At 41.2% G+C, this 27,100-nt stretch overlaps 1 protein-coding gene across 2 annotated transcripts in view; it reads right to left on the reverse strand.

The window, feature by feature from the left end:
• Positions 1–27,100, reverse strand: part of B3GALNT2 (beta-1,3-N-acetylgalactosaminyltransferase 2) — a 60,212-nt gene that overhangs the window by 19,958 nt on the left and 13,154 nt on the right. For both annotated transcript variants that reach the window (XM_045783723.2, XM_087863138.1), the window contains exons 3-5: positions 21,092–21,192; positions 17,492–17,685; positions 11,332–11,427 (exon numbers count right to left, since the gene is read on the reverse strand). In XM_045783723.2, the coding sequence (XP_045639679.1) occupies positions 11,332–11,427; positions 17,492–17,685; positions 21,092–21,192 (391 nt within the window). The remainder of the gene's footprint in view (positions 1–11,331; positions 11,428–17,491; positions 17,686–21,091; positions 21,193–27,100) is intronic.

A 27,100-nucleotide genomic window follows, 5' to 3' on the forward strand; every position in this document is an offset into this window, starting at 1 on the left:
CTTCTCCATGGGGGCTCAGCCGCTCCACTGTACTGTTCAGGCCATCCCCACGGTCAGCCCCTCTGGCTTGTTCCAGAGATCCAACAGAAGGCAGCCACCAGCATCCAATTCTTCTCTATCACATCAGCCTGTCTTCTTTTCCGAATACCACTGATCACTCTGAGATTTCCTGTTTTTCCTATTGTCAAACTAACTGCTCCCACTAGAATGTAAGCACCGTGAGAGCAGGGATCTTGTCTGTCGTATCAACCACCATGTTCCCGGCACCTAGAACGGCCTGACATACATAACAGGCACTGGAAAATTATTTACTTTGTAAATAATGGTAAACTCAAAATCAGCTGGAATGATTTTTGGTCTAGAGCACCAGACAAAAGATACAGCTTTAATATTCTTTAAAATTTTTCACATATTAAGAGATAAAGCGCTGTACAGTAATGTCTCAGCCAGCATTATAAGGACACTTTACAAAATTGAACTTGTCCAATAAGCTAGGGCAGTGGTTTGAAAGCTTTTTGTAAAGCATTACAACTTCTCTACAAAACAGATAAAAACACTAAGCGTCAGGATTCCTCAGGCCGTCCGTCACTTTATATTCTAATGTAATGGACCCTTATTCTGCACTGCTGGTGAGACTCCGGATATGCTCCGAGGAGGCCCCGGGTTCCTGAGAGCAGGCCTCAGAGACACACTCGGGTGGTCACTGCCTGGCCTCGAGCACAGAGAGCGATGCCCACCTCATGGGGCTGTGCCGGGGGTTAATGATGACATGTGTGCGGCGTGCAGGGTCTTTGCTCAGAGAAACAGAGCTTTATGACCGCTGGAAGGAAAGCAGAAAGTGAAGGACCCCTTTAAAAGATCTCGTTGTCTTATCTTGGAAATGAGCGCTGATTATCGCTCTCCCTGGAAAGCCTTAACTCTCCCAGTATACTTGACGTTGAACCTCAAATCCCTAAAAACAAACAGCATTCTTACAGACACATGCGCAGAAGGAAAAAAACAAGCCTAGGGAGGAACCTGGCAAATATGCTGAGAAACATGGACAGCATCATATCCCTCTAACCTTTCTCTATGTAGTCAAGTTTTCAACAGTGGATATGGATTCCTCTCACACATTTTCATACTTTTATGATCATGAAAAAAAAATTTTTTAAACATATGTATACAACGAAATAAATTTAGGGTCAATCTTCTTCCAGACACAGGCGTTATTTAAACTTCTGAGCGTTTACTACCAGGTAGCAGGCTGTGGGCTACTCGAAGATTTACAAGAGTGAAACAGCTCCTGTCTTCAAATGCTCGTAATATGCCCTGCTGGGGTCAGTAACGAAGGACAGTCGTCTGCTTGAGGTCAGCCAGGCCTTCAGGTGACTGTGAGAGCGGAGTCTCGCAGGCACGTGAGTCAGGAAGGGAGAGGCGGACGAAAGCCCTCATCAAAAGGCAGACGTGAAGAGCACTGCATGTTAGTGTGAAGCAGCTGAGCGCGGCCAAAGCCCCAGGCCGAGGAACGGAGATGTGGGAAGTAGGCTCCTGTCAGCGCTGCCGGCGGGAACAGAGAGTCTGTGCTTCATCTCGAAGGCCGTTGGCAAGCACAAGAGTGATGCGATCCTAGCCGCCATTTTAAAAGGTCGCTCTAGTGGAACAGCATCAGGGCAGGCTGGCAGGGAGAGTGGTAACTGGACTATTACAGAGGTCCAGGTGAGAAGCAGCAAGCACTTATCTTAGAAATTAAGACTGCCTTCTGAGAAACTGAAGGAGACACAAATATATGGAAAGATATTCAAGCTCAAAGACTGGAAGTATGAATATTATTAAAATGTCCATATTACTCAAAGCAATCTACAGATTCGATGTCATCTCTATCAAAATTCCAATGGTGTTTTCACAGAAATACAATAACTACCCCTAAAATTTGTATGAAACCACAAAAGACCCCAAATAGCCAAAGCAATCTTAAGAACAACAAAGCTGGAGGCATCATGCTTTCTGATTTCAAACTATACTACAAAGCTACTGCGATCCAAACAGTATGCTATTGGCATAAAAACTGACACACAGATCAATGGAACAGAAGAGGCAAGAATACACATGGGAAGGACAGTCTGTGCAATAAATGGTGTTGGGAAAACTGGACAGCCACATGCAAGGAATGAGCCTGGACCCCTATCTTACACCATACACAAAAATCAACTCAAAATGGACCAAAGACCTGAACAGAAGACCTGACACCACAGAACTACTAGAATAAAACCTAGGTGGTAAATTCCCTGACACTGGTCTTGGAGATGATTTTTTGGATTTGACACCAAAAGCGAATGCAACAAAAGCAAAAATAAACAAGTGGGACTACATTGAACCAAAAAGTTGCTGTACAGCAAAGGAAACCATCAACAAAATAAAAAGGCAACCTATGAATGGGAAAAAAATATTTGCAAATGATATACCTGACAAGGGCTTACTACCCAAACATATAAAGAACTCCTACAACTCAAGAGCAAAAATCCAGACAATCCAACTGAAAGGTGGGCAGAAGATCTGAATAGACAGGTTTCCAAAGACAACATACAGATGGCCCACAGGTACATGAAGAGATGTTTACTGTCACTCATCATCAGGGAAATGCAAATCAAAAACCATATTGAGAGACCACCTCACACCTGTCAGAATGGCGACTACTATCAGAAAGACAAGAAATAACAAGTGTGCTGGCCGGGATGTGCTGAAAAGGGAACCCTCGTGCACTTGTGCACTGCTGGCGGGAATGTAAATCGCTGTAGCCACTGTGGAAAACAGTACGGAGGGTCCTCAAAAAATTAAAAACAGAATTACCACGCGATCCAGCAATTCCATTTTTGGGTATTTATCCAAAGGAAATGAAAACACTCGAAAAGACATCTATGCCCCCATGTTCACTGCAGCATGTTTACAATAGCCACAATGTGGACACACCTGAATGCCCACGGATGGATGGATGGATGAAGAAAATGTGATGCAAACACACACACACACACAGAAGAATATTATTCAGCCATAAAAAAAAAAAAAGGAAACCTTGCCATTTCCAATATGGATGAAACTTGAGGGCATTATGCTAAGTGAAATAAGGCAGAGAAAGACAAACACCATATGATTTAACTTATATGTGGAATCTAAAACGATTTTATTTTATTTGTCAGAGAGAGAGAGTTGAGAGAGAGAGAGTGTGTGTAAAGCAGGGGAGCAGCAGGCAGAGGGAGAAGCAGACTTCCCTGCTCAGCAGGGAGCCCGATTCCAGACTTGATCCCAGGACCCTGAGATCATGACCTGAGCTGAAGACAGATGATTAACCAGCTGAGCCACCCAGGCGCCCCTACAACGTTTTTTAAAAAGCAAAAAACAAAACACTGAACTCCTAGATATCAAGAACAGATGGGTGGTTGCCAGAGGCAGGGGCTGGGGGGCTGGGGGGCTGCGTGACATGGGTGAAGGGGGTGAAAAGGTGCAAATTCCCAGCTGTAAGAGAATCAGTTCTGGGGCTCTCACGTATAGCACAGTGAGTAGTACAGTTAATAACGCCGTAGACGTGAAAGCTGCTAAGCAAGGAGATCTTAAAAGTTCTCTTCACAAGAAATGTAACTGTGTGGTGATGGACGTTAACTAGACTCAGTGTGATCATTCTGCATTATTGCATCATCCCTACGTTGTACACCTGAAACGAGTATGTTATATGTCAATTATATCTCAAAAAAAGAAAGAAAAAATGAGTACATTAAAGGGAAATATGTCTCTAATAACTGAGAAGAGCTCTGAGATCAAAGCTTAATTAGTAAACTCACTACCTTAAAACAATGTATCAAGTGGCCACTATACAAAAGCTGGGTTAAGAGAGAAATGGGCAATGTAGCAATGTCCAGTGGGAGAAAGAGGCAGGAATTGGAAGATACAAAGCATTCTAGCCACATCCTACCTGAATGAGCCAGCTCTCTAAAACAAATACATCCTAAGCAAATTCCATGATCACACCAAGCACTGTTCTGATTTGGGTTTTTGGTGTCTGACATCCCAATAAGGAGGTTCCCAGACAGGGTCAGACTTTCAAATCTAATAAGCTAACAGCCATTAAGGATGAATGAATGGATATTCTGGTTTACAAACCGGTCTATGAATTTATTCAATGTCATTCAATGAGAATCTGATCATCTCTAAGTGAACGAATTGGAAAGTCAGTGCTAGAACCTGAAAGCTAAGTCCTAGACCTTTGGCAAGGTGAGGCTGCTCTGGGTTAATCATGTGTCTTTCGTCTGGCAAAACAGCCTCCTGCTCTTGGTATTCATACACTCCTTTAAAACTTTAACAGTAATAAAATTCAAAAAAATTTTTATTTAAATTCTAGTTAACATACAATGCAATATTGGTTTCAGGAGAATTCAGTGATTCATCACTTACATACAACACCCAGTGCTTGTCACAACTAGTGCCCCCCTTAATCCCCATCCCCCATCCACCTCCCTCTATCAACCCTCAGTTTGTTCTCTATTGCTATGAATCTCTTATGGTTTGTTTCCCTCCTCCCCCACCATAGGTTCATCTGTTTTGTTTCTTAAATTGCACATATGAGGGAAATCATATGGTATTTGTCTTTCTCTGACTTGTTTCACTTAGCATTATACTCTCTAGCTCCATCCACATTGTTGCAAATGGCAAGATTCCATTCTTTTTGATGGCTGAATAATATTCGCGTGTGTGTTGGTGTCTGTATGTATATATACATATATGTATATATGTGTGCATATATATACACACATCATCTTTATCCATTCATCTGTGGATGGACATTTGGGCTCTTTCCATAATTTGGCTCTTGTTGATAATACTGCTATAAACATTGGGGTGCAGGTGGCCCTACAAATCTGTATTTTTATATCCTTTGGGTAAATACCTAGTAGTGCAATTGCTGGATTAGAGGGTAGTTCTATTTTTAACTTTTTGAAGAACCTCCGTACTGTTCTCCAGCATGGCTACACAAGCCTGCATTCCCACCAACAGTGTAAGAGGTTCCCTTTCTCTGCATCCTCACCAACACCTGTTTTCTTGTGTTAATTTTAGCCATTCTGACAGGTGTGAGGTAGTATCTCATTTATTTTATTTTGTTTTGTTTTAAAGATTTACTTACCTGAGAGAGAGAGAGAGAGACCACACAGGAGTGTGTGAGAAAAGGGGAAGGGGCAAAGGGAGACAGAGAGAAGCAGACTCCCGACTGAGTGTGGAGCCTGACATGGGGCTTGATCCCAGGACTCTGAGATCATGACCTGAGCCAAAATTAAGAGCTGGCCACTTATCCGACTGAGCCACCCAGGTGCCCCTCATTGTGGTTTTGATTTATGTTTTCCTGATGATGAGTGATGTTGAACATCTTTCCATGTGTCCGTTGGCCACCTGGATGTCTTCTTTGCAGCAATGTCTGTTCATGTCTTCTGCCCATTTCTTTTCAAGATTTTATTTATTTGAGCCAGAGAGAGAGCATGAGCAGGGGAGGAGCAGACAGGAAGCAGACTCCCCACTGAGCAGGGAGCCTAACACACAGCTCGGTCCCAGGACCATGATCGGAGCTGAAGGCAGACGTTTAACCGACTGAGCCACCCAGACGCTCCGTCTTCTCCCCATTTCTTAATGGGATTATTTGTTTTTTGGGTGTTGAGTTTGATAAGTTCTTTATAGATTTTGGTTACTAACCTTTTACCAGTTATGTCATTTGCAAATATCTTCTCCCATTCTGTAGATTGCTTTTTAGTTTTGTTGACTGTTTTCTTCACTGTGCAGAAGATTTTTATCTTGATGAAGTCCCAACAGTTCATTTTTGCTTTTGTTTCCCTTGCCTCCAGCAACATGTGTAGTAGGAAGTGTCTATGGCCGAGGTCAAAGAGGTTGTTGCCTGAAGAGTGAAAAGTTCTGAAGAACTGATACCAAAGACATTTAGGAGAAAGAACTGATAGGATTTAGTGAGTGCTTGGATAGGAAAGTTGAGGATAAATCCCATGAGTCTGGTTTGGGTGACTGAGAAAAGGAGATGCTGCTATCCAAGACTGAAATACAGGGGGAGATGAGAATGGATGGGACGGAGATGATGTTACCATCAGAATGCCCCTGGGACACTCGTGTGGCGAAGTTCCATAGGCAGCAGAAGTAGGTATGGATTACCTAAGAGAAACGTGGACTGTAGTTGGATTTAAGAGCCGTTAGCAAACAGGTGGTAATGGATAAAACTGCCCAGGAAGAATGAGTAAAACAAACAGAAACCAGGTATGAAATCCTAATGATTAAGAGGAAAGCGAGAGGGGTGCCTGGCTGGTTCAGTCAGTGGAGCATGTGACTCTTGATCCTGGGGTTGTGAGTTTGAGCCCCATGCTGGGTGTAGAAATAACTTAAAAATAAAATCTTTAAAGAAAAGAGGAAAGCGAGAGAGGAGATAAGGAAGTACATTGGGAAGGAGGACTGGGCCAGATGTGGATGAGCCAAAAGAATGTAGGTCAGATAAGCTAAGAGAAGAATGCAATCAACTAGTAAAGGACAGAAAGTGTCCCCTGGAGGCGCCTGGGTGGCGCAGTCGTTAAGCCTCTGCCTTTGGCTCAGGGCGTGATCCCAGAGTCCTGGGATCGAGCCCCACATCCGGCTCCTCTGCTGGGAGCCTGCTTCTTCCTCTCCCGCTCCCCCTGCTTGTGTTCCCTCTCTCGCTGGCTGTCTCTCTGTCAGATAAATAAATAAAATCTTAAAAAAAAAAAAAAGTGTCCCCTGGAGTTGGCAATTGGGTCACTAGAATCTTAGTGACTGCAGTTTCCGACGAACCATACCAAAAGTAAAAGCTATTGTGACCAAATAATGCTTCACCTTGAAACTATGAATCTAGAAAATATGATGACAAAACAAGTAATTCTCTGTCCCGTCCATTCAACGTACCTGGCTATTTCCCGGTGGCTCCTGCTGGCACCCAACCGCAGTTAATTTGGAACTTTATGATACAACATCAACAACGTGGACTACACTGAGTAACTGTCGGAAAAACTCATCGGCCCCCAAAACAATCCTGGTTTCTTCACTGCACTTCTACAAGCCAGGGGTCAGTAGGGAGGGGAGGAGCTGTGTCTACCCCCCTTTCCTGCTCTATGTCCCAGCTGAATCTCTGTTTCTCACCTCTCTCGCAGGCCTGCTTTCTACTCTCTGATACAAAGTCACCATAGCTAGGGATCTCTTCAGATGAGAAACAACTTGTTTGTGACAACTCCCTGCTAAGACCATAAAACCAAAATAGAAGCTATGAAACACAGCACGGTGTGGGCTGGAAAAAGGAGATCTCATAAATTATCTCACCCATAATGTAAGCATGCGCTCTGCAACCCCTTTCACATGTTAATTCCTTTGTGTCATATTTCTAACTTCTCATCCAAACCAAGAGAGTAGCTTAAATCTATACTATTTTTGCACTTAACAATTTTTTATGGATTGCAGAAATGACTACATCTAAAGAATTTCAACTGTCACAAACAGGGACTGTGTAAGTACCCATACAGCTAACAGTGACGTCTCTAGTGACTCAGGTGAACAAAAATAGTCTTTTTATTGAAATTAGTTCTAGGTTTCAACTGCACTGGTAAGGAAAATACAAAATTAGAGAAATAAATATTTTAAGAGACGCGCACAGCAGTCTCCATTTAAATCTGTGACTCCCACTGAGATTTATGCTTTAGTGAATCACACGATGAAAACACTGCAAGAGCTTTGCTTACTTGACAAGCTATACTGCTGACATGTCACTCCAGTAGGCTGTGAGGTGCAGAGGGAGTAAGACGATGAAGAAATCATCTACTACTCTCTCGAAAAATGGCAAAAATGATGTTTGTCTTCTGTCATTCCTTGCTGATGATATGCAGGCAAGCCATTCATCACTATCATTTGTTCTGCACTAATAAGCCCAATTAGGCTTGAAGCAGCAAAAATGAATATCTATGTACAATTAAACACGGTTTCAACAAAAATAGGATTTTGTATAAAAGGACAGAACTTTTTAAAAGAGTTGTTTTTATAAAGCTAATATATATTTATTATAGAACATTTAGTAAATGCACAAAAAAGAAGAAAATAAAAATCATCCATAATCCTACCTCCACATCCCCAAGTACAGCTACTGTTAAATAATGGCACATTTTTAAAAGAAAAAAATATTACAGAAGTAATGAAAAATAAAAAGTCAATTTAGCTTAAAGCTTAAAGTGAAATAAAGCTCACAAGGCTGTAAGCATGAAAGATCGTAACTGAAGTGGCTGCTGTCCCATCATTAGCACCTCCTGCTAGACACTGTCCTTGCCTCAATCCAGTTACTCTGAAACACTTCAAATCTATAGAAAACCTGAAATTAACCCCAAGTCACCTAGACTCACCAACTGTTAACATTTCGCCACATCTGCTTTATCTGTCTGTATACATGTACTTTTCTGTTCTTGCTGGTTGTTAAACACTTGAAAGCAAAGGCAGATATCATGACGTCACCTTCAAGTACTTCAACATGTACTTCCTAAGAACAAGGACATTTTAAGGGAAAGTAATAATTTTTCTGGATTAATCAAAATTTGTAATTTTTTCTTTTTATAAAGATTTTATTCATTTTGAGAGAGGGGGGAGAGAGCATGAGTGGGGAGAGGGAGACAGAGAGTACGATTGAGGGGGAAAGGGTAGAGGGAAAAGCAGGCTAGCAGACTCCTCACTGAGCAGGGAGACGGATGCAGGACTCGATCCCAGGACCCTGGGATCACGACCCGAGCTGAAGGCAGACGCTTGACCGACTGAGCCACTCAGGCACCCCCAACATTTGTAATTCTAGGGGAACCCGGGTGGCTCAGTCGGTCAAGCGTCTGCCTTCAGCTCAGGTCATGATCCCAGCGTCCTGGGATCGAGCCCCACACTGGGCTCCCTGCCCTGCTGGGAGCCTATTTCTTCCTCTCCCTGCTGCTCTGCCTGCTTGTGCTCTCTCTCTCTCTCTCTCCAATAAATGAAATCTTTTAAAAAAAAATGTGTAATTCTATCTAGAAGACTGACCAAGATAATGGGCCAGACTCTGTAACGCTGTGATGAGCCTGAAGTATTAAAGTTTATTTTCTTCCTCTTTGCCCCACATTGTGACTCCTTCCTCTTAAACACTTTCTCAACCTCACCACCATCAGTATTTTGAGCCAGATAATTCTTTGCTGTGGGGGCTTTCGTGTGTGTTGTAGGATGTTCAGCAGCACCACTGGCCTCCAGATGCCAGTACCACTCCATACCCAGCTGTACCAACTGAACGAGTCTCTGGACATTGCTAAATGCCCCTCGTGGGCAAACAGCCCCAGCTAGAGAAACTCTGCTCTTGAAGAACGGATTCTGAAAATTCAGAAGAGTAGCAGCAAGATTAAGGAGGGTACGCATTTATTTACCGAATGCTTCCCACGTGGCAGCACGTTCTAGGCATTCTGCATGTATGAAAATCATTTAGTCCTTAAAATAAGCCTCTCAACTGGGTCGTGTAGCCCGGCCATCTTACAGATGAGGGGACGGACACGGTGAGACTGAGCGGCTTGCACGAGGCCACACAGACTCCGAGAGGCAGCGCCGGGTTTCAGACACCCCCATGCTGCACCCGCAGCTGCCTGCTCAGGCGCTTGGCCCCAAGCGCGACCTCACGTACTTGCTCCCTGGTGCATCATTTTTCTCTCTCCTACTCATGGCAATCCTCCTAAGTCCTTGCTGTGCAAGTCCACTCTACGTCAGCCTTCAGACAGCTCTGATACCACCGGACACAATGCTAGAGTTTCTGGGCTCCTCAGAACAACATGACTCTCCCTTTGGGAAGAGTTCTAGGAACCACAGAAAGCCTGAGGTTCTGCCCATGCTCGTTCCGAGCAGAAAGTCTCATTGATGACTTGCTTCAATCCTCAAGGAGCTTTCCTACTAGTTGATACAGGAACGCCGTTCACAAGCATGCCCGGCACACGGTATGTTAGGGACAGTGTCAGTGCTAGCTCCTCTCGTCCCTCCAGCACGAAAGCTGCTTTCAGGGCCAGGGTCTCCATATCGTATCCTCAGAGTCCCGGTGCTTGGCACATACTAATTTCTCAAATATTTTCTGAGTAAATGAATAAGCAAACCAAAGAATGGCTTCCTTCAAAAGCTGAAATCCAACACTTAGTGAATATAACTTCGCTAAGCCACTGCTCTTAATTAAAAGTAAAAGATACTTTTGATGGTACATACTTCTGCCCCTTCCCCTGCTCGTGTGCTTGCTTGTGCTCTCTCTCAAATAAACAAAATCTTAAAAAAAATTAACGTTTTTAAGCAGAAGTTTGTGTACAGGTGAAATAAAGGAGATCCCTTTCACATCTACAGAACTGACATACATAGTTTCAACTACTTGTACTGAACGCCAAAGACCCACAGCGAATTATGAGACGTGCAGTATAACGCAAACAGAACCCAGAAGACCAGCAGTGGGAAAATGTTTCTTGGTTCGTCAGCAGAGCTGGTCAACGTCTAGCTTCCATGTTTTAGCTCAGCTCTGAAGTTGCAGGATGAACTCTACAGCTGATCTAAAATGACTCCCAGAGATGCCTGGGCCACAGACCTCCAAGTGGTTCCAAAGCCCTGACCTGAGGCGTGTACGCGGACTGGACTGAAGCAGCCCGGCGAGGCTGAGGTGCATGGATGAGTAATCCGTTCTCGCCCACCATGCGATCCTTTGCAACCATCCTGCGGCTTAACTGCAGATCTCTAGGACACATCTACTTACGACTGGACCTAGAAGGACCTGGACGGTGACAGCTGTGTTTTCAGACATGTGCCACAATCTCGAGAGGTTTTATTCATCTTGGGAATGTGGTCGACCTCTTTGCAGTTATCCTGCCTACACCTACCACCCTCACCCTTTAGAAAAGCAAATGACCTGATTTATTCAAATGGTATCTGGGTCTCGTGTTTCCATCAAGCCGTACCTGTTATTACCCTTTGTCACTAACAGTCATGCAGTTCTCATTCCAGTAAGTAAAAGGCGAAAGATTTATGCGATCTGAAGAGAAACCAGAGTGTTCAATCCACTAAGTAAACCAGGCAGTGCCTCTCAGAAAGTGTGGTTTGGGAACCTCTGAGGCATCACGGAGCTGTGTGAAGGGACGGTGCAGACTGCTACATTTCAGTAATCAGTGCACAAAGCTGGTGGCCCCATCGGGCCCTCTGAAGAGCTGTCCTGGTACAACAAAGCATCAACTGCCGGCCTCTGAGAGCACAGAGGCAGGCCCACACGCGGCACCAGATCCCTTCCACTACACCCCGTACCTCGGGCAGGATGAACTGCTCCACAGGCTTGTACCACAGCTTGTTCACCTGCACACCACAGCTTGGAGGACTGAAACGAGCCACGAAGAGGGCCTCCTACAAATAGGGGGAGAGTGGGGGACAAGAAATAGGGGGGAAAAAAAGACAAAAAGAAAGACTTAGCATTAGATACTGTGTGTGCAGCAAGTTTTCAAACATCTTCTATCCTGGGCAGCTTAATCCTCGATGACCCCAACCATGGTTAAAATAGGTCTACTGATGTTATCATTTGCGTTTTCCAGTGTGGTCACAGTTATTAAATAGATATTTAAGGTAACAAAAGCTGTCCTAAAGTTCTAAAACAACGAAATAAAATCCACATAACCTTAAAAAAAAAAGCCCACCTTGAAATGAGGAGTATTAGGGGAGGTGTGAGGTATTAAATCAAGCCGAATTATTAGACTTAACTCCAAGGGTTAAGAAGAAACTGAAAGATCATATTTCTACACAGAACAAAGATACTCTAGGAACCCACCCTTCAAAAAGAAACTTCAGAAGAAATAATGCACAGAAACAAAAAAGGGAACATAAAAGAGGGTTGATTCCCATCATGTCTATAGGCACGCCTCGTTAACTGCACTTGGCTTTACTGCGCTTTGCAGAGTATTGTGTCTTCTACAATTTGTGGCAATCCCGCAATGAACAAAGCCAGAGGCACTATTGTTCCAACAGCATTTGCTCACTTTGTGTCTCTGTGTCACATTTTGGTAATTCTTGTAATATTTCATACTTTTTCATCATTATATTTGTTTGGCGAGCCACACGTGATGCTACTCTAATTGTGGGAGTGCTATGAACTGCTCCCGAATAAGATGGCAAACTTAACTGATGAACCCACTGACCAGTGCTTCCTTGTCCCTCTCCCTCTCCTCAGCCCTCCCCTAATTCCTGAGACACAACAATATTGAAATCCAGCCACTTAATACCCCTAACATGCACGTTTAAGTGAAAGGAAGAGTTGCGGGAGTCACTCTAAATCAAAAGCTAGTGTGGTCCACAGTAGCCAAACTATGGAAAGAGCCCAGATATTCATCGACAGATGAATGGATAAAGAAGATGTGGTATATATGCACAATGGAATATTACAGAGCCATCAAAAATGAAATCTTGCCATTTGCAATGACGTGGCTGGAACTAGAGGGTATTACACTAGGCGAGATACATCAATCAGAAAAAGACAGTTATCATACGGTCTCACTGATATGTGGGATTTAAGAAACAAAGCAGAGGATCATAGGGGAAGAGAGGAAAAAATAAAACACGACGAAACCAGAGAGGGAGACAAACCATACGAGACTCTTAATCATAGGAAACAAACTGAAGGTTGCTGGAGGGGAGGGGATGGGGATGGGGAAACTGGGTGATGGACATTGGGGAGGTTATGTGTTGTAATGAGCACTGGGTGTTATATAAGACTGATGAATCACAGACCTGTACCCCTGAAACAAATAATACATTATATGTTAATTAATTGAATTTAAATTAAAAAAACCTTAAAGAATATAAACTTAGGAGTTACATAAATTATAATACAAGCAAAGTTAATTAAAAAACAAGCTAGTGTGATAAAGCTTAGTGAGGAAGGCGAGCTGAAAGCAGAGACAGGCTGAAAGCTGGGCCTCTCCTGCCTCTGCGAACACAAAGGAAAAGTTCTTGAGGGAAACTCTAAGTGCTTCTCCACTGAACACGCGAAGGATAAGAAAGCGAAACAGCCTTCTTGCCAATTTGGACAAAGTCTTAGTCATCTGGATAGATGGTCAAAAAAGCCACAACGTCTCCTTCAGTTGAAGCCGAATCCAGGGCAAAGCTCTGACTTCGATTCCATGGAGGCTGAGAGAGAGGAGGAAGCTGCAGAAGAGAAGCTGGAAGCCGGCAGAAATGCGTGCAGGAGGTGTAAGGAGAGAAGCTGTCTCCGTAACATCGAAGTGCCTGGTGAGGCAACAGGTGCAGATGGAGAAGCTGCAGCAAGCTCTCCAGGAGACGGAGCTGAGATAATTCAGAGAGGTGGCTACAGTGACCAACGGATTATCAGTCTAGACAAAGCAGCCTTCTATCAGAAGAAGATGCCACCGAGAACTTTCCTAGCTACGCAGAAATCAATGCCTGGCTTCGAAGCCTCAAAGGACAGGCTGAGTCTCTTGTTGGGGGTTCATGCAGCTGGTGACTTTAGGGGGAATGCTAATTTACCATTCTGCAAATCCTAGGGCCCCTAAGAATTATGACAAACCGACTCTGCTCGTGCTCTATAAATGGAACTACAAAGTCTGGATGACAGCACATCCGTTTCTGCGTGGTTTACCGAATATTTTAAGCCCGCTGTTGAGACCACTGCTCAGAGAAAAAAGATTCCTTTCAAAATATGACTGCTCATTGACAATGCACCTGGTCACCCAGGAGCCCTGACAGAATGTACAAGATGAATGCTGTTTTCCATGCTTGCTAACATATCATCCATTCCCCAGCCCACGGATAAGGAGTCATTTTGACTTTCAAGTGTTATTATTTAAGAAATACATTTTGTAAGACTGCCATAGACTCCTCAGATGGATCTGGGCAAAGTAAACTGAAAACCTTCTGAAAGGATTCACCATTCTAGGTGCTATTAACAACAGTCATGATTCATGGGAAGAGGTCAAAATACCAACATTAATAGAGTTTCGAAGAAGTTGATTCCAACCCTCATGGAAGACTCTGACAGGTTCAAGTCACTGCAGATGTGGTGTAAATAGCAAGAAAGCTAGAATTAGAAGTGAAGCCTGAGGGGGCACCTGGGTGGCACAGAGGTTAAGCGTCTGCCTTCGGCTCAGGGCGTGATCCCGGCAATCTGGGATTGAGCCCCACATCAGGCTCTTCCGCTATGAGCCTGCTTCTTCCTCTCCCACTCCCCCTGCTTGTGTTCCCTCTCTCGCTGGCTGTCTCTATCTCTGTCGAATAAATAAATAAAATCTTTAAAAAAAAAAAAAAAAAAAAAAAGAAGTGAAGCCTGAGGATGTGACCGGATGGCTGCAATCTCATGATAAAACTTCAATGGAAAAGGAGTTGCTTCTTATGCATGAGCAAAGTGGTTTCTTGAGATGGAATCTACTCCAGGTGAAGATGCTGTGAAATTGCTGAAATGACAAAGGATTTAGAATATGGCATAAATGATAAAGCAGCTGCAGGATTTGAGAAGACTGACTCCAATTCTGAAAGAAGTTCTACTTTGGGTAGAATGCTATCAAACAGCATCACATGTTGCAGCGAAATCATTTGTGAAAAGAAAAGTCAGTCAGTGAGGCAGATTTCACTGCTGTCTTATTTTAAGAAATGGCCCCGGCCACCCCAGCCTGCAGTAGTAGCTGCTACCCTGCTCAGTCGGCGCCCACTGACTTCGAGGCAAGACCCTCCAACAGCAAAAAAATTAGGACTTGCTGAAAGCTCAGATGATGGTTAGCATATTTTTTTAGCAATAAAGTATTTTTAAATTAAGGTATGTACCTTGTTTTTTCAATATTTGCATACCTAATATTATTAATACTATGGCACGTGTAATAGACAACAGTAAAGTGTAAACAATTTTCAGGTGCACCAAGCAAAAAGTTCATGTGACTTGCTTTCCTGTGATATTTGCTTTACTGCGGTGGTCTGGAAGCGAACCCACAGTACCTCTGAGGTGCGCATGGACTGTTTTCTTCGAGTCCTTCCCAGTCTGTTTTAGGCAAGAACACTCCTACTTCTCATGTCTATTCTTATATACCAGCTTACTACAGGAGAAACTTCTGTTACAGCAATGAAGACCATGAAGAAGTTTAGGATTGGGGGGGTTTAGCGGATTATGCGTATTTCTTTAACACCAGGTCTTTGCTATACAGTGGTAATGCCTTTTGTATTGTGACTACCTGCAAACCTATTAACATCCACCTTAGACTAGGCCTTCCTTGAGGACAAGATTAACTTCTTGGCTAAAATATGGCAACTAAAAGATAAATCAACATTATCAAAATACTGTCTGGGCCAAGCCTCTTCACTGATAATTCAAACATTACAAATGATTAAACAAACAAACAAAAAAGACTACATATACTAAGACAATGAAATAGATCAAAAAGAGGGGCGCCTCGGTGGCTCAGTAGGTTAAGCGTCTGCCTTCAGCTCAGGTAATGATCCCAGGGTACTGGGATCAAGCCCTACATCGGGCTGTCTGCTCAGGGGGGAGCCTGCTTCTCCCTCTCCCTCTGCCTGCCGCTCCCCTGCTTGTGCGCTCTCTCTCTCTCAAAAAAAGTCTCTGTTAGCCAATTTAACTGCCTGCTAAAACAAACAAAAAATCAATACTCTTCAAGGAATTTAATAAGATCCAGAGATCCTGTAATGAATTATTCACAATATCTAGGACACAACTCAAAGTTACTTGATACAAGACAAACCAAGAAAATGTTATGCACACTCAAGAGAAAAGATGATAATCAATACAGACAGACCTCAACATGATTCAAATATTAGAATAAACAGGCAGGATTTTAAAGCCGTTATTATACCTAACGCCAGAGCTGTAAAGAAATGATATACAAGATGAATGTTGTTTTCAGCATGTTTCAATGTCTCAAAATGAATGAGCTCAGGAAATTTTAGTTACAAAAGAGAATTAAAGGGGCATTCTAGAACTAGGATGTACAATATCTAAAATGCATTCATCGGCGAGGTTTAACAGATTCGAGATGGCAGAAGAGTCCATGAATGTGAATATACACTGAAGGAATTATCAAATCTCAAAAACAGAAAAAAATTTTTTTAAATGGACACAGTCTTGTGATCTGTGGAACAATGGCACAAGTCTGACACGCATGTAACTGGAGTGCCAGAACGAGTGGAGAAAATGGGGCTGAGGAAAATTTTTTGAAGAAATTATTAGGAGTTTGAGTTACACAGCTTTATGCAGTTTAAACTGACCAAAGGGGAGCTGGCCGGCTCAGTCAGAAGAACATGTGACTCTTGATCTCAGGGTCATGAGTTTGAGCCCCACGTTGGGTGCAGAGATTACTTAAATGAAAACTTAATAAAATAAAATAAAATAAAATAAAATAAAATAAAATAAAATAAAATAAATAACTGACCTAATGTACATTTCACTGTGCATAAAATTTAAAAAACCACAAATACTAAAGTCTAAGTTAATAAAAAAAAAAGTCTAGTTAATGATATGCATGCTGAAGTGTTTAGCGTCAAAGTGTCCTGATGCCTGAAACTGACTCAGAAATACAGTCAGGAAAAATAAAAAGATAGACAGATCGTTGATAAAGCAAATACAGCAAAATGTTTTGTTTTGTTTTTAAAGATTTTATTTATTTGAGAGAGAGAGAGTGAGAGAGAGAGAGAACACAAGCAGGGTGAGGAGCAGAGAGAAAAGCAGACTCCCAGCTGAGCAGGAAGCCTGATGTGGGGCTGGATCCTGGGACTCCAGAATCATGACCTGGGCCGAAGGCAGATGCTTAACTGACTGAGTCACTCAGGCACTGTGAAATATAGCAAAATGTTAACTTCTGTAGAAATTAGGTGGCTACATGGGTGTTCACTGTATAATTCCTCCAAGATTTCTACAAACGGATCTTTTCAAATATAATTCCTTGCTAATATACTCCTTCAGATGTACTCTGTGAACAAATCAGATTCCCCACATATCAGGAAGAGAGAAACTCCAGTTATTTTAAACTTTCATTCCCGCTACATCCTTATTACAAAAGACATTTGAAGCAGCTGTTAGTCTTGTATTATAGAAACAGACTTTCAGGGTTGGAATGAAGAAACAATAAATACTTGTTTATACCTTAAAGTCCCAAAGTTTTTACATTCGTTATCAACTTTTATAATTCCTTAGGCTTTAGGGGATTTTAGGTTGGGAATTTCTAATCTGGCCCAATTCCTTCTTTTCTAGATATAACACGTTTATTTTTCATTGGTATTCTCTTCCCAAGCCAGCATATTTATATATTATGCTATAATGAATCCAATCAGTAAGGGAAGAAAAGTGGAAGTCTTCCAACCAGATGTAATTACACAGTCTCCCAATCTACTATATGCCATGAGGGAAAAGCTAATATTTTTTAACAAGAAAAATGGAGAAAACCTTGTACAAAACAGTGCATACCTCTTGTTCTGCCTGATAAAGCTTGACTGTGATGTTCCTCTGGAAACCCACATCACTGGCATCATAAAACACCCCAAGACTGGTAATAACAATCGGGTACAGAACTCGGAAGCTCACACTGACAACTCGGTCCTCAGAAATTCCTGATGAGGTGTCTTCAGAAAGACTGAATGCTTCAATTTCCTGGTTCAAAACTAAGGAAATAATGAGAAAAGGAGTTTTACATAACCAAACAAATATAATCTTATAATACTTTCATAAATGGCAGTAATTAAAAATTCTTCAGAAATATGGCTGCTTCTAGGAAAAAAATAAATTTATTTTGAAATTTAAGAATGAAGTTTTTAGCTACATCGAGGTAAAATATTTAATGATCAGAACTACTTTAATAAGTATACACGTGTACATATAAACGTTTAAATGCCACAGAGGAATATTATCGAAGGCATCTGATCTGTTAGGGAAGGTTGGATAAATAGGGATATTAAAAACAGTACCTAATGCAGTCATAAATAATGAGAAAATGTAGTCTTGCTCTGCAAATTCCAAAAATCCTACTTTTTGTTGGGCAATTTAAAATACTTATGATGTCAAATTACAAAGGTCCTTGAAATCACTTCCAATAACACTGAAAAATTCCATTTAATATTGATAGAAGAGAAGCACGTCAAACACAGTAGCATTTCTGACCACACACATTCTGTGTGCCATGCCCCATCGCATTTATAACTTCACAACCAAACTGTGTGTCATTATGTGACATCACGGATTATGATAGTGAGGCCTGGAGATGTTCAGTAACTCGCCTGAGGTCACAGAAAGTGGCAGAGCCAAGAATCAACCCCAGGTTTATGGACTTCAAACTTAGTGTTCTTTCCACCCTCCCAAAGCAGTCTAAATCAAAGTCAAAAACTGTCCTTTGCAAATAATGTTTTCAATTACCATAAATGAATCAGGACCGACTACATGAAGCAGTTCTCATGGCTCAGAATATCAGTGTCACTTTGTGAAATAATATAAAAACCTATTCTAAAAGATTTTATCAATGTTCTTTGTATCTTTCAGAGCTGTGGTTTTCCAATTTTCCTGCTCACACAACCACATCCATTAAACGCATTTGTGCACACACTCATGTATCTACTTACAAAACGTACACATACATTATTGTTACCAATATATTCAGTCTTTATAAAGATGACATTGTCTTATTTTCAGATGAACAGAAATTCAGTTTTCTTTCCACACCCAGCGGATCATTTGGATCCCTACGTTCGGATTCCTAGAATGCTGACACTTAGCAGAAGCTCAATAAAACGTGCCTAACTGGAATTGATGACCCCTACCCAATTCCAAATGTAAGCAGGAGGGGGCAGGAGAAGGATACACATTTCGTCATAGGTTGGGCAAACACTGGCCAGAGAGCCTAGACTCCAAATAAACTGGATGACAGCAAAAGTTTTTCTTTTTAATATACTCGTAAATGTAAAAGATTCAAAGCATATGCATATGGGTTAAAGGCCAACAGGTTAAGCACACTAGAACCTAACTACATATCTTTAAAAACAAAAGTACCTCGAATTTCAAGCTACCTACACACAGGAAATCCTGCTGCTTTGGTAATGCTATTAATCAAAACTTTTACATATCCAGAGTATCATGGTGATTAAATGACACTCATGATGACCTTAAGGCACTGATATAAACCTAAAATGACATTTGAGTCAACAAAACGATTAAATAAGGTTCAATATAAATTTAGTTACACTTATTTAAAAAAAAATTTGTAACCTAGGTATTACATATATTAAAATTTTCTATTAATTAATAACTCTACCCCTTTACTATTAATGAATAATAACACTTAAAATAATAAGTCTGGTTAAAGTGAGGTTTTTAAAAATTTGATTTGGTTTTGGATTTCAAATGTAATTGGTTCTAGGCTACTCTTACATCATCAGTAATGCAACATTTTATTTAGGTTCATGGTCCCTTTGGGACTCCAGCGTAACCTAACAGATTTTCTCAGAGAAACACAATTACACATGAAATTTTACTTACACTGTTAACCAAAAGATCATAAGTAAGAGGCCTCTGTTTTACACAATACAGACCTGAAAATATGGTACAATTTATTTAAAAAGCTAATTGAGACTGAACTTTACAAAAGACAGGTTCTTTAAAATAACATTAAGTACCTACCATGTCCCAGGAATAATTCTATTTTTAATTTTTTAAATTTTTATTTATTTATTTATTATTTTTATTTTTTTTTAAAGATTTTATTTATTTATTTGACAGTGAGACAGCCAGCGAGAAAGGGAACACAAGCAGGGGGAGTGGGAGAGGAAGAAGCAGGCTCCCAGAGGAGCATGGAGCCCGATGCGGGGCGCAATCCCAGGGTTCTGGTTTCACGCCCTGGGCCAAAGGCAGACACTTAATGACTGAGCCATCCAGGGGTCCCCCAGGAACAATTCTAAATTTTTATATGTATCAACGTATTTCATCCTGTCAATCCCTTGAGGTAAGTACTTTTATCCCCAGTTTACGGATGGTGAAATTGAGGCACAAAGGGGGTAAATAACTGATCAACGGTCACACAGCAGGGGCGCCTGGTCGTTAAGCCTCTGCCTTCAGTTCAGGTCATGATCCCAGGGTCCTGGCATCAAGCACCGCATCGGGCTCCCTGCTCAGCGGGAAGCCTGCTTCTCCCTCTCCCACTCCCCCTGCTGGTGTTCCCTCTCTCGCTGTGTCTCTCTCTGTCCAATAAATAAATAAAATGTTTAAAAAAAAAAAGGTCACACAGCTAGAAAAGGCAGAGCCTAGACGTAAAGCCGTGGAGCCTGACTCCCAAGCCCACACTCTCAATGACAACACTGTGACTGCTGTAAGAGTAAGGTGTGCCTAATTATAAAAGTCTGATAAATCTTAAAATACCAAAAGTCATAATCAGCACACTTAAGACTTTGAAAAATTTAGTCTTTAGAACCATAGCTGAACATAAGAGGAAATGCTGATAAAGAAAGACATCTGCTTATACAGTTTGCAATGTCCTAAAACTGGTTCCCTGGTAACAGAGGGAACCTGATTAGGACCATCTTTCTTCATCATCACAACTCCCACAAATCCTTAACTGTAAGGAATACAAAATCTTACTCATATTAAAAATTTGTTTTACTATTTGTTTCTTTCGCAGAAGCTTATAGGCAATAACTTAAGAGAAAGTTGACTCACAACATTCATATGAAGATTACTATAAATTAACAAGATGGTGAAATCAGCAGTTATCTCAAAGTTCAAAACTCAGGTACTCAGGATTTATCTACGCATAAGGAATCTCCAGATGCATCTGAATCATAGCATCTGAATCATACTGAGAAACAAACTCTCCTGGATCCTGAAATTACATAAACTTAAAAAGACTCCTCACAGATAAGCTAGAGTGATCACTCAGTCTGTCAAAAAGGATGAAAGATACATTTTGATGAAAGCTCAATCTTAGTCGGCTATGAACGGACCACCAGACTAGTCAGCTTAGCAACTTTTCCTCCACATCAAACTTGTACATGCCAAGTGTCAGGGCTGAGGAAAAAGACGACTCACCCGGATTTGTGATGTTCAGCAGTCTGCAGGAATAAGGATCTTCCCTGTCTTCCACGGGCACGTCGCAGCCACGAGCACCTATTATGAACTTCACAAGCACACTGAAAGATGCGTTGGCATTAACATCAGATACGGATCTTCACTTCGCGCATACACGTTTCCTCACGCCCATTTCAAAGCTTTTACTTTGAGACACAAGTATTTATTAGGATTAATTCTAACTTTATTTTTCCAGTCTAGCAAAAGAGGAGCAAGCCAACCCAAAGTTGCCAACCACCACGTGACGTATGTGTAAGCCCTCTACTGTAGTACTATGTTAAAGCAAGTATGAGTATGAGTATGTTTGGCCTGCCTACCAGCAAATGCTCATACCAATTAAAAGCAAACTACAGTAAAGTCAGTTTCTCATGTCCCAACCTAAGAACATATCTGTGTCTGTAATCTTCTTTATTTGCTTTCCTCTATTGTAGAAGGTATTCCTTTTGCTCCAGATAAGTCTTCCTATGCAAGAGGAGGTCCTCTCCTCTCCTCCACCTCACCTGTAACCTGTGGCTCCTTTCCTACACGTTACAAATATGATGAAGTCCTGATACTAATTTCTATTTACCTACCATCCCTTCCTTGTCTCCACCCTTCCCTTTACAGTGAAGTCCTACAAAGGAATGAACTAAAATTGCAGGCTCTAGTTTCTCATCTCCCACTCATTTTATAAAACAGAAAATTTTAGCTTCAATACCCACCACTTATACTGAGATGTTTACCACCAATGTAACCACTGATTTGCTGCTAAACCCACAGACAACTTTTCAACGCTTCAATCCGTGGTTCGAGAGTGCTGGTCTCCTTCCAGTGCTCTTTTCCCTCCACCACGTAGTCAGTCACCTGCACTGGCTCTTCTTCGCCAAGTCTGTCCATTAGGGCAGATATTAAAGCAGGGCTTTGCCCCTGGGTCTCTTCTCACTCTTTTTGAGTGCTCTCCCAGGACAATATTTATTTTCAAGGCTTCAACTAGCTTGGGAAGGATTCCTGAATTAGCATCTCTAGTTTGGACCCATCTTCTAAGTAAAAGATCCATATATTCATTGGACATCTTTTCCTAGATGGCCCACAGATGACAGTTGTGTGCTGGAGCCCGATCCTACTGGCTTGGCTTACGAGAGCCACCTGCTAAATTTTCAGGAAATCTGTGGGCTGGTTATTAAAAACAGCCTTTATTAAATTACGTAAACTTACAATGAAATACATTCTTTTTAAAAACAAAGAAAATACTCAAATAATCATTTCTTAATTATTTCACTATTATCTATGCTCTTGAGGTTATATTTACCTATTATATCTGTGTGGTGGAAATAAAATGGTGGCTATCTTCCCCAAGTATGTGTTCAGAGATGTTGTATTAGCTGGTTGAAGTTGGTCATGGTTGGAATATTTACACCATGGAAACTAGCAAACACGTTTACAAATAAGGGTTTTATTGACTTAAAGCGATAGAGGGAAAAAAAGTAAATTGCTGGAGGAAAAGTCAATGAGGATTAAACTTAAAAACAGGGTGTGTCTGAATAGATCAATGGAACAGAATAGAGAGCTGAGAGATAAACCCACAATTAATCTATGACAATGGAGGCAAGGATATCCAATGGGAAAAAGACAGTCTCTTCAACAAGGGGTGTTGGGAAAACTGGAGAGCTACCTGCAAAAGAATGAAATGGGACCACTCTCTTACACCATAAACAAAAATAAACTCAAAATGGATGAAAGACCTAACTGTGAGACTTAAATCCACAAAACTCCTAGAAGAGAACATAGACAATAATTTCTCTGACACCAGCTATAGAAACATTTTTCTAGATACGTCTTCTCAGGCAAGAGAAACAAAAGCAAAATTAAACTACTGGGACTGATCAAAATACAAACCTTCTGCACAGTGAAGGGAACAATCGATAAAACTAAAAAGCAACCTACGGAATGGGAGAAGATAACTGCAAATGACATCTCTGATAAGGAGATAATATCCAAAATATATAAAGAACTTACACAACTCAACATCAAAAAAACAAATAATCCAATTAAAAAAAGGCAGAAGACGTGAACAGACATTTTTCTACAGAAGACATACAGATGACCAACAGACAGATGAAACCATCCATGTTCAACATTACTCATCAACACGGAAATGCAAATCAAAACCACAATGAGATACCACCTCATGCCTGTTAGAATGGCTCATACCAAAAAGACAAGAAATAACAAGCGTTGATAAGTGTATGGAGTAAAGGGAACCCCCATGCACTCCTGGTGGGAGTGCAAACTGCTGTAGTCACTGTGGAAAATAGTATGGAGGGTCCTCAAAAAATTAAAAATAGAACTACCATACGATCCAGCAATTCCACTTCTGGGTATTTACCCAAAGAAAACGAAAACACTAATTTGAGGGCACCTGGGTGGTTCAGTCATTAAGCATCTGCCTTCGGCTCAGGTCATGATCCCAGGGTCCTGGGATCAAGCTCGCATTGGGCTCCCTGCTCTGCGGGAAGCCTGCTTCTCCCTCTCCCACTCTCCCTGCTTGTGTTCCCTCTCTCGCTGTGTCTCTCTCTGTCAAATAAATAAAATCTTTAAACAAAAAACAAACAAACAAAAAAACCACACACTAATTTGAAAAGATACATGCATCCTGTATTTATTGCAACATTATTTACAGTAGCCAAGATATGAAAGCAACCCCATCAACAGATGAATGAATAAAGATGAATGGAAATACACACACACGCACGCACACACATGCACACACACACTGGAATATTACTCAGCCATAAAAAAATGAACTCTTGCCATTTGCAACAACATGAGTGGATCTAGACAGACAGTATAATGCTAAGTGAAATAATTCAGAGAAAGACAAATACCACATGATTTCATTTTTATGTGGAATTTAAGAAAAAAAAATGAACATCGAAAAAAATGAGATACACCAAAAAACATTCTTTATAATTTTTTTATTTTTATTTTTTAAAGATTTTATTTATTTGTCAGTGAGACAGAGAGAAAGCATGCACAGCAGGGGGAGCTGTAGGCAGAGGGAGAAGCCCTCTGCGGGACTCAACCCCAGGACCCTGGGAACATGACCTGAGCTGAACGCAGACGCTTAACTGACTGAGCCACCCAGGAACCTAAAAAAACAGACTCTTAAGTACAGAGAACAAACTGGTGGTGGCCAGAGGTGAGGTGGGTGGGTGGGGATGGGTGAAACAGGTGAAGGGGATTAAGAGTACATTTACCTTGACAGGCACTGAGTAATGTAGAGAACTGATGAATTACTATATTGTACACCTAAAACTAATGTAACACTGTATGTTAATAATACTTGAATTAAAAATAAATAATAATTAAAAGAAAAAAGTAATGTGTTTGTAGCCATCCCATTGTGAATAGTACAAAAAACTCAGGAACTATTCTTGACTGTTCAAAACCTATTACCTGATTCAACAAAGAAGTCCCTGATTTTATTGACTTAAGAGTAAAGTTCTGGCACATATCTCAGTTGTCATTTTAATTTTACTCTTTAACTACTCTTTTGTCAATTGCAACATGTAATTGGTTATAGATACAAAAGTCTAGAACAATGGGAGCATTCCACGAGATTCAGCTCACTACATGAATTTATAAAAAAGAGTATCGTGTATGTTACTATCCACATATCTCAGTTGTCATTTTAATTTTACTCTTTAACTACTCTTTTGTCAATTGCAACATGTAATTGGTTATAGATACAAAAGTCTAGAACAATGGGAGCATTCCACGAGATTCAGCTCACTACACGAATTTATAATAAAGAGTATCGTGTATGTTACTATCTGTCAATTATGTGCTATCATCTTTTATACCAGTAAAACTTACAGTGAACACATGCATACACACATGTACACATAATTGCTGTTTCAGAGAGCGAGCTGGTAAACTCTGACCAGCACACTACTGCCTGCAGGTACTCCAAACTCAACATATCCACAGTGGGACTTCTCTCCCATGAAACCTGCTCTTCTCATCTAGTATTTTTTGCCTTGATTGATGATTTCATTATTCTCCAAGTTACAAAGCTAGCAATCACCCTAGACTCCTCTTCCTCCTCCCATTTATTTACCTCATTTTCTTCTAAGGTCACACTTTATTTAGTTCAGCCCCTCAGCTGCCTAACTGGGTCTCAGCAGTCCACGCCACTGTCCCCACGACTGTTCTGCAGGGCCTGGCCACAGCCTGCCTCCGGGTTCGACGCCCTCCCTCTCTCTACCTCATAATCCCTGTCTCTTGGCCCTTCTTTCCTTCCCTAGTGCTTCATCTTACTCACCCACACCCCTTCCCCCCCCCGAACCCTAACTCCCCAGGGTTCAGTTACATGAACTGTTTGGAGTTTCCCAAACACTCCAGGCTGTCTTATATCTATTTATATGATAGCATATATAACATTTTATTACACTATGACATCTATTTCCTTCTATTAAATGTCAAGCTCTCATAAAGACTCGGACTATATGGCAACTATCTTTGTATTCTACCACACGCAGTACACTCCCTGCATGCAGAAGATACTTAATAGATACTTGTGAAATCGACAACTTATTAATTTTATTACAAAGACTTTTAATTAAATAAGGTCCTGGAAATATACGTGGAGTCTGGCTCCTTCAGTGAAATATAAGATTTGAAAGTAAGCCGCAGCCACAGAAATGGAAACATTTTCTTTTACTAATGGCCAATTAAGGCAGAATACCATTTATAAACAACTAGCATTTAGAATAAAAACAGAAACAAAAATGAATAAGTTTGCTAATTAAATTATTGCAGATATTTACCAAATTAGTTTTTTATTTTTATTTTTTTTAAGGTTTTATTTATTTATTCGACAGAGGTAGAGACAGCCAGCGAGAGAGGGAACACAAGCAGGGGGAGTGGGAGAGGAAGAAGCAGGCTCCCAGCGGAGGAGCCTGATGTGGGGCTCGATCCCATAACGCCGGGATCACGCCCTGAGCCGAAGGCAGACGCTCAACCGCTGTGCCACCCAGGCACCCCAAATTAATTTTTTTAAAGCCATCTTAACGAACCACAAAATTACTTTGCCCTAAGAAGAAGTTTTTGGCTACTATCTATTTTTATACAGGTATCCCATCATTTTTATAAAACAAATCGCCAAGCTTAGTAAATTTAAAGCAGTAATGCTATGATGGCAAATAAATGACTTGTGACCATCTGAATGTTAATTTTTCTCATTACATTTAGTCTGAGTCATTCCCTCAATAGCTGTTGAGTGTCCTACCCCATGCCAAGTTAGGTTCTAAGTATTGGGAATACATCAGTGAAAAAAGCTACATTCCCGGGGTGCCTGGGTGGTTCAGTCAGTTGAGCATCCAAGTCTTGGTTTTGGCTGAGGTCACGATCTCAGGTTGTGGGATCGAGCCCAGTGTCAGTTTCCATGCCCAGTGCGTGCAGCCTGCTTAAGATTCTCTCTTCCTCTCTCCCTCTCTCTCAGCCCCTCCCCTGCTCACTCATGTTCTCTCCCTCAAAATAAAATCTTAAAAAAAAAAGTTAAAGTCCCTACGCTCATGAAACTATATTCTAGTGGGGAAAGACAAACGATTTATAAATATAAAGCTAAATATAACAAACATGCTAGTTGGTAATAAATATTATAAAGGAAAATAAAGTCAAGGGAGGATAAAGAGGGAAAAGAGATTAGGTGCTAATATAGGGCTGCCTCCTGCTAAGGTGACATCTAAACAGAGACCTGAAAAACGTGAGACTGTGAACCATGAAGATATCCAGTGGAAGAGTGATAAAGACAGGGGAGACAGTAAGTGCAAAGGCCCCAAGGCAGAGCACATTTAGTGTATGGAAGCATGGTAATGGTCACCAGTGCAGGGGAACTACATGTAGATAAGGTCAAAGACCACAGTAAAAACTTGGTATTTCACTCTGAGCAAAAGAGAAGTCAATGGAAGGGTATGAGCAGAAAATTGA

Source organism: Ursus americanus, chromosome 6 (genome assembly GCF_024610735.1).
Source record: "Ursus americanus isolate L20-20 chromosome 6, mUrsAme1.1.p, whole genome shotgun sequence".
In the NCBI taxonomy this organism is placed as follows: Eukaryota; Metazoa; Chordata; class Mammalia; order Carnivora; family Ursidae; genus Ursus; species Ursus americanus.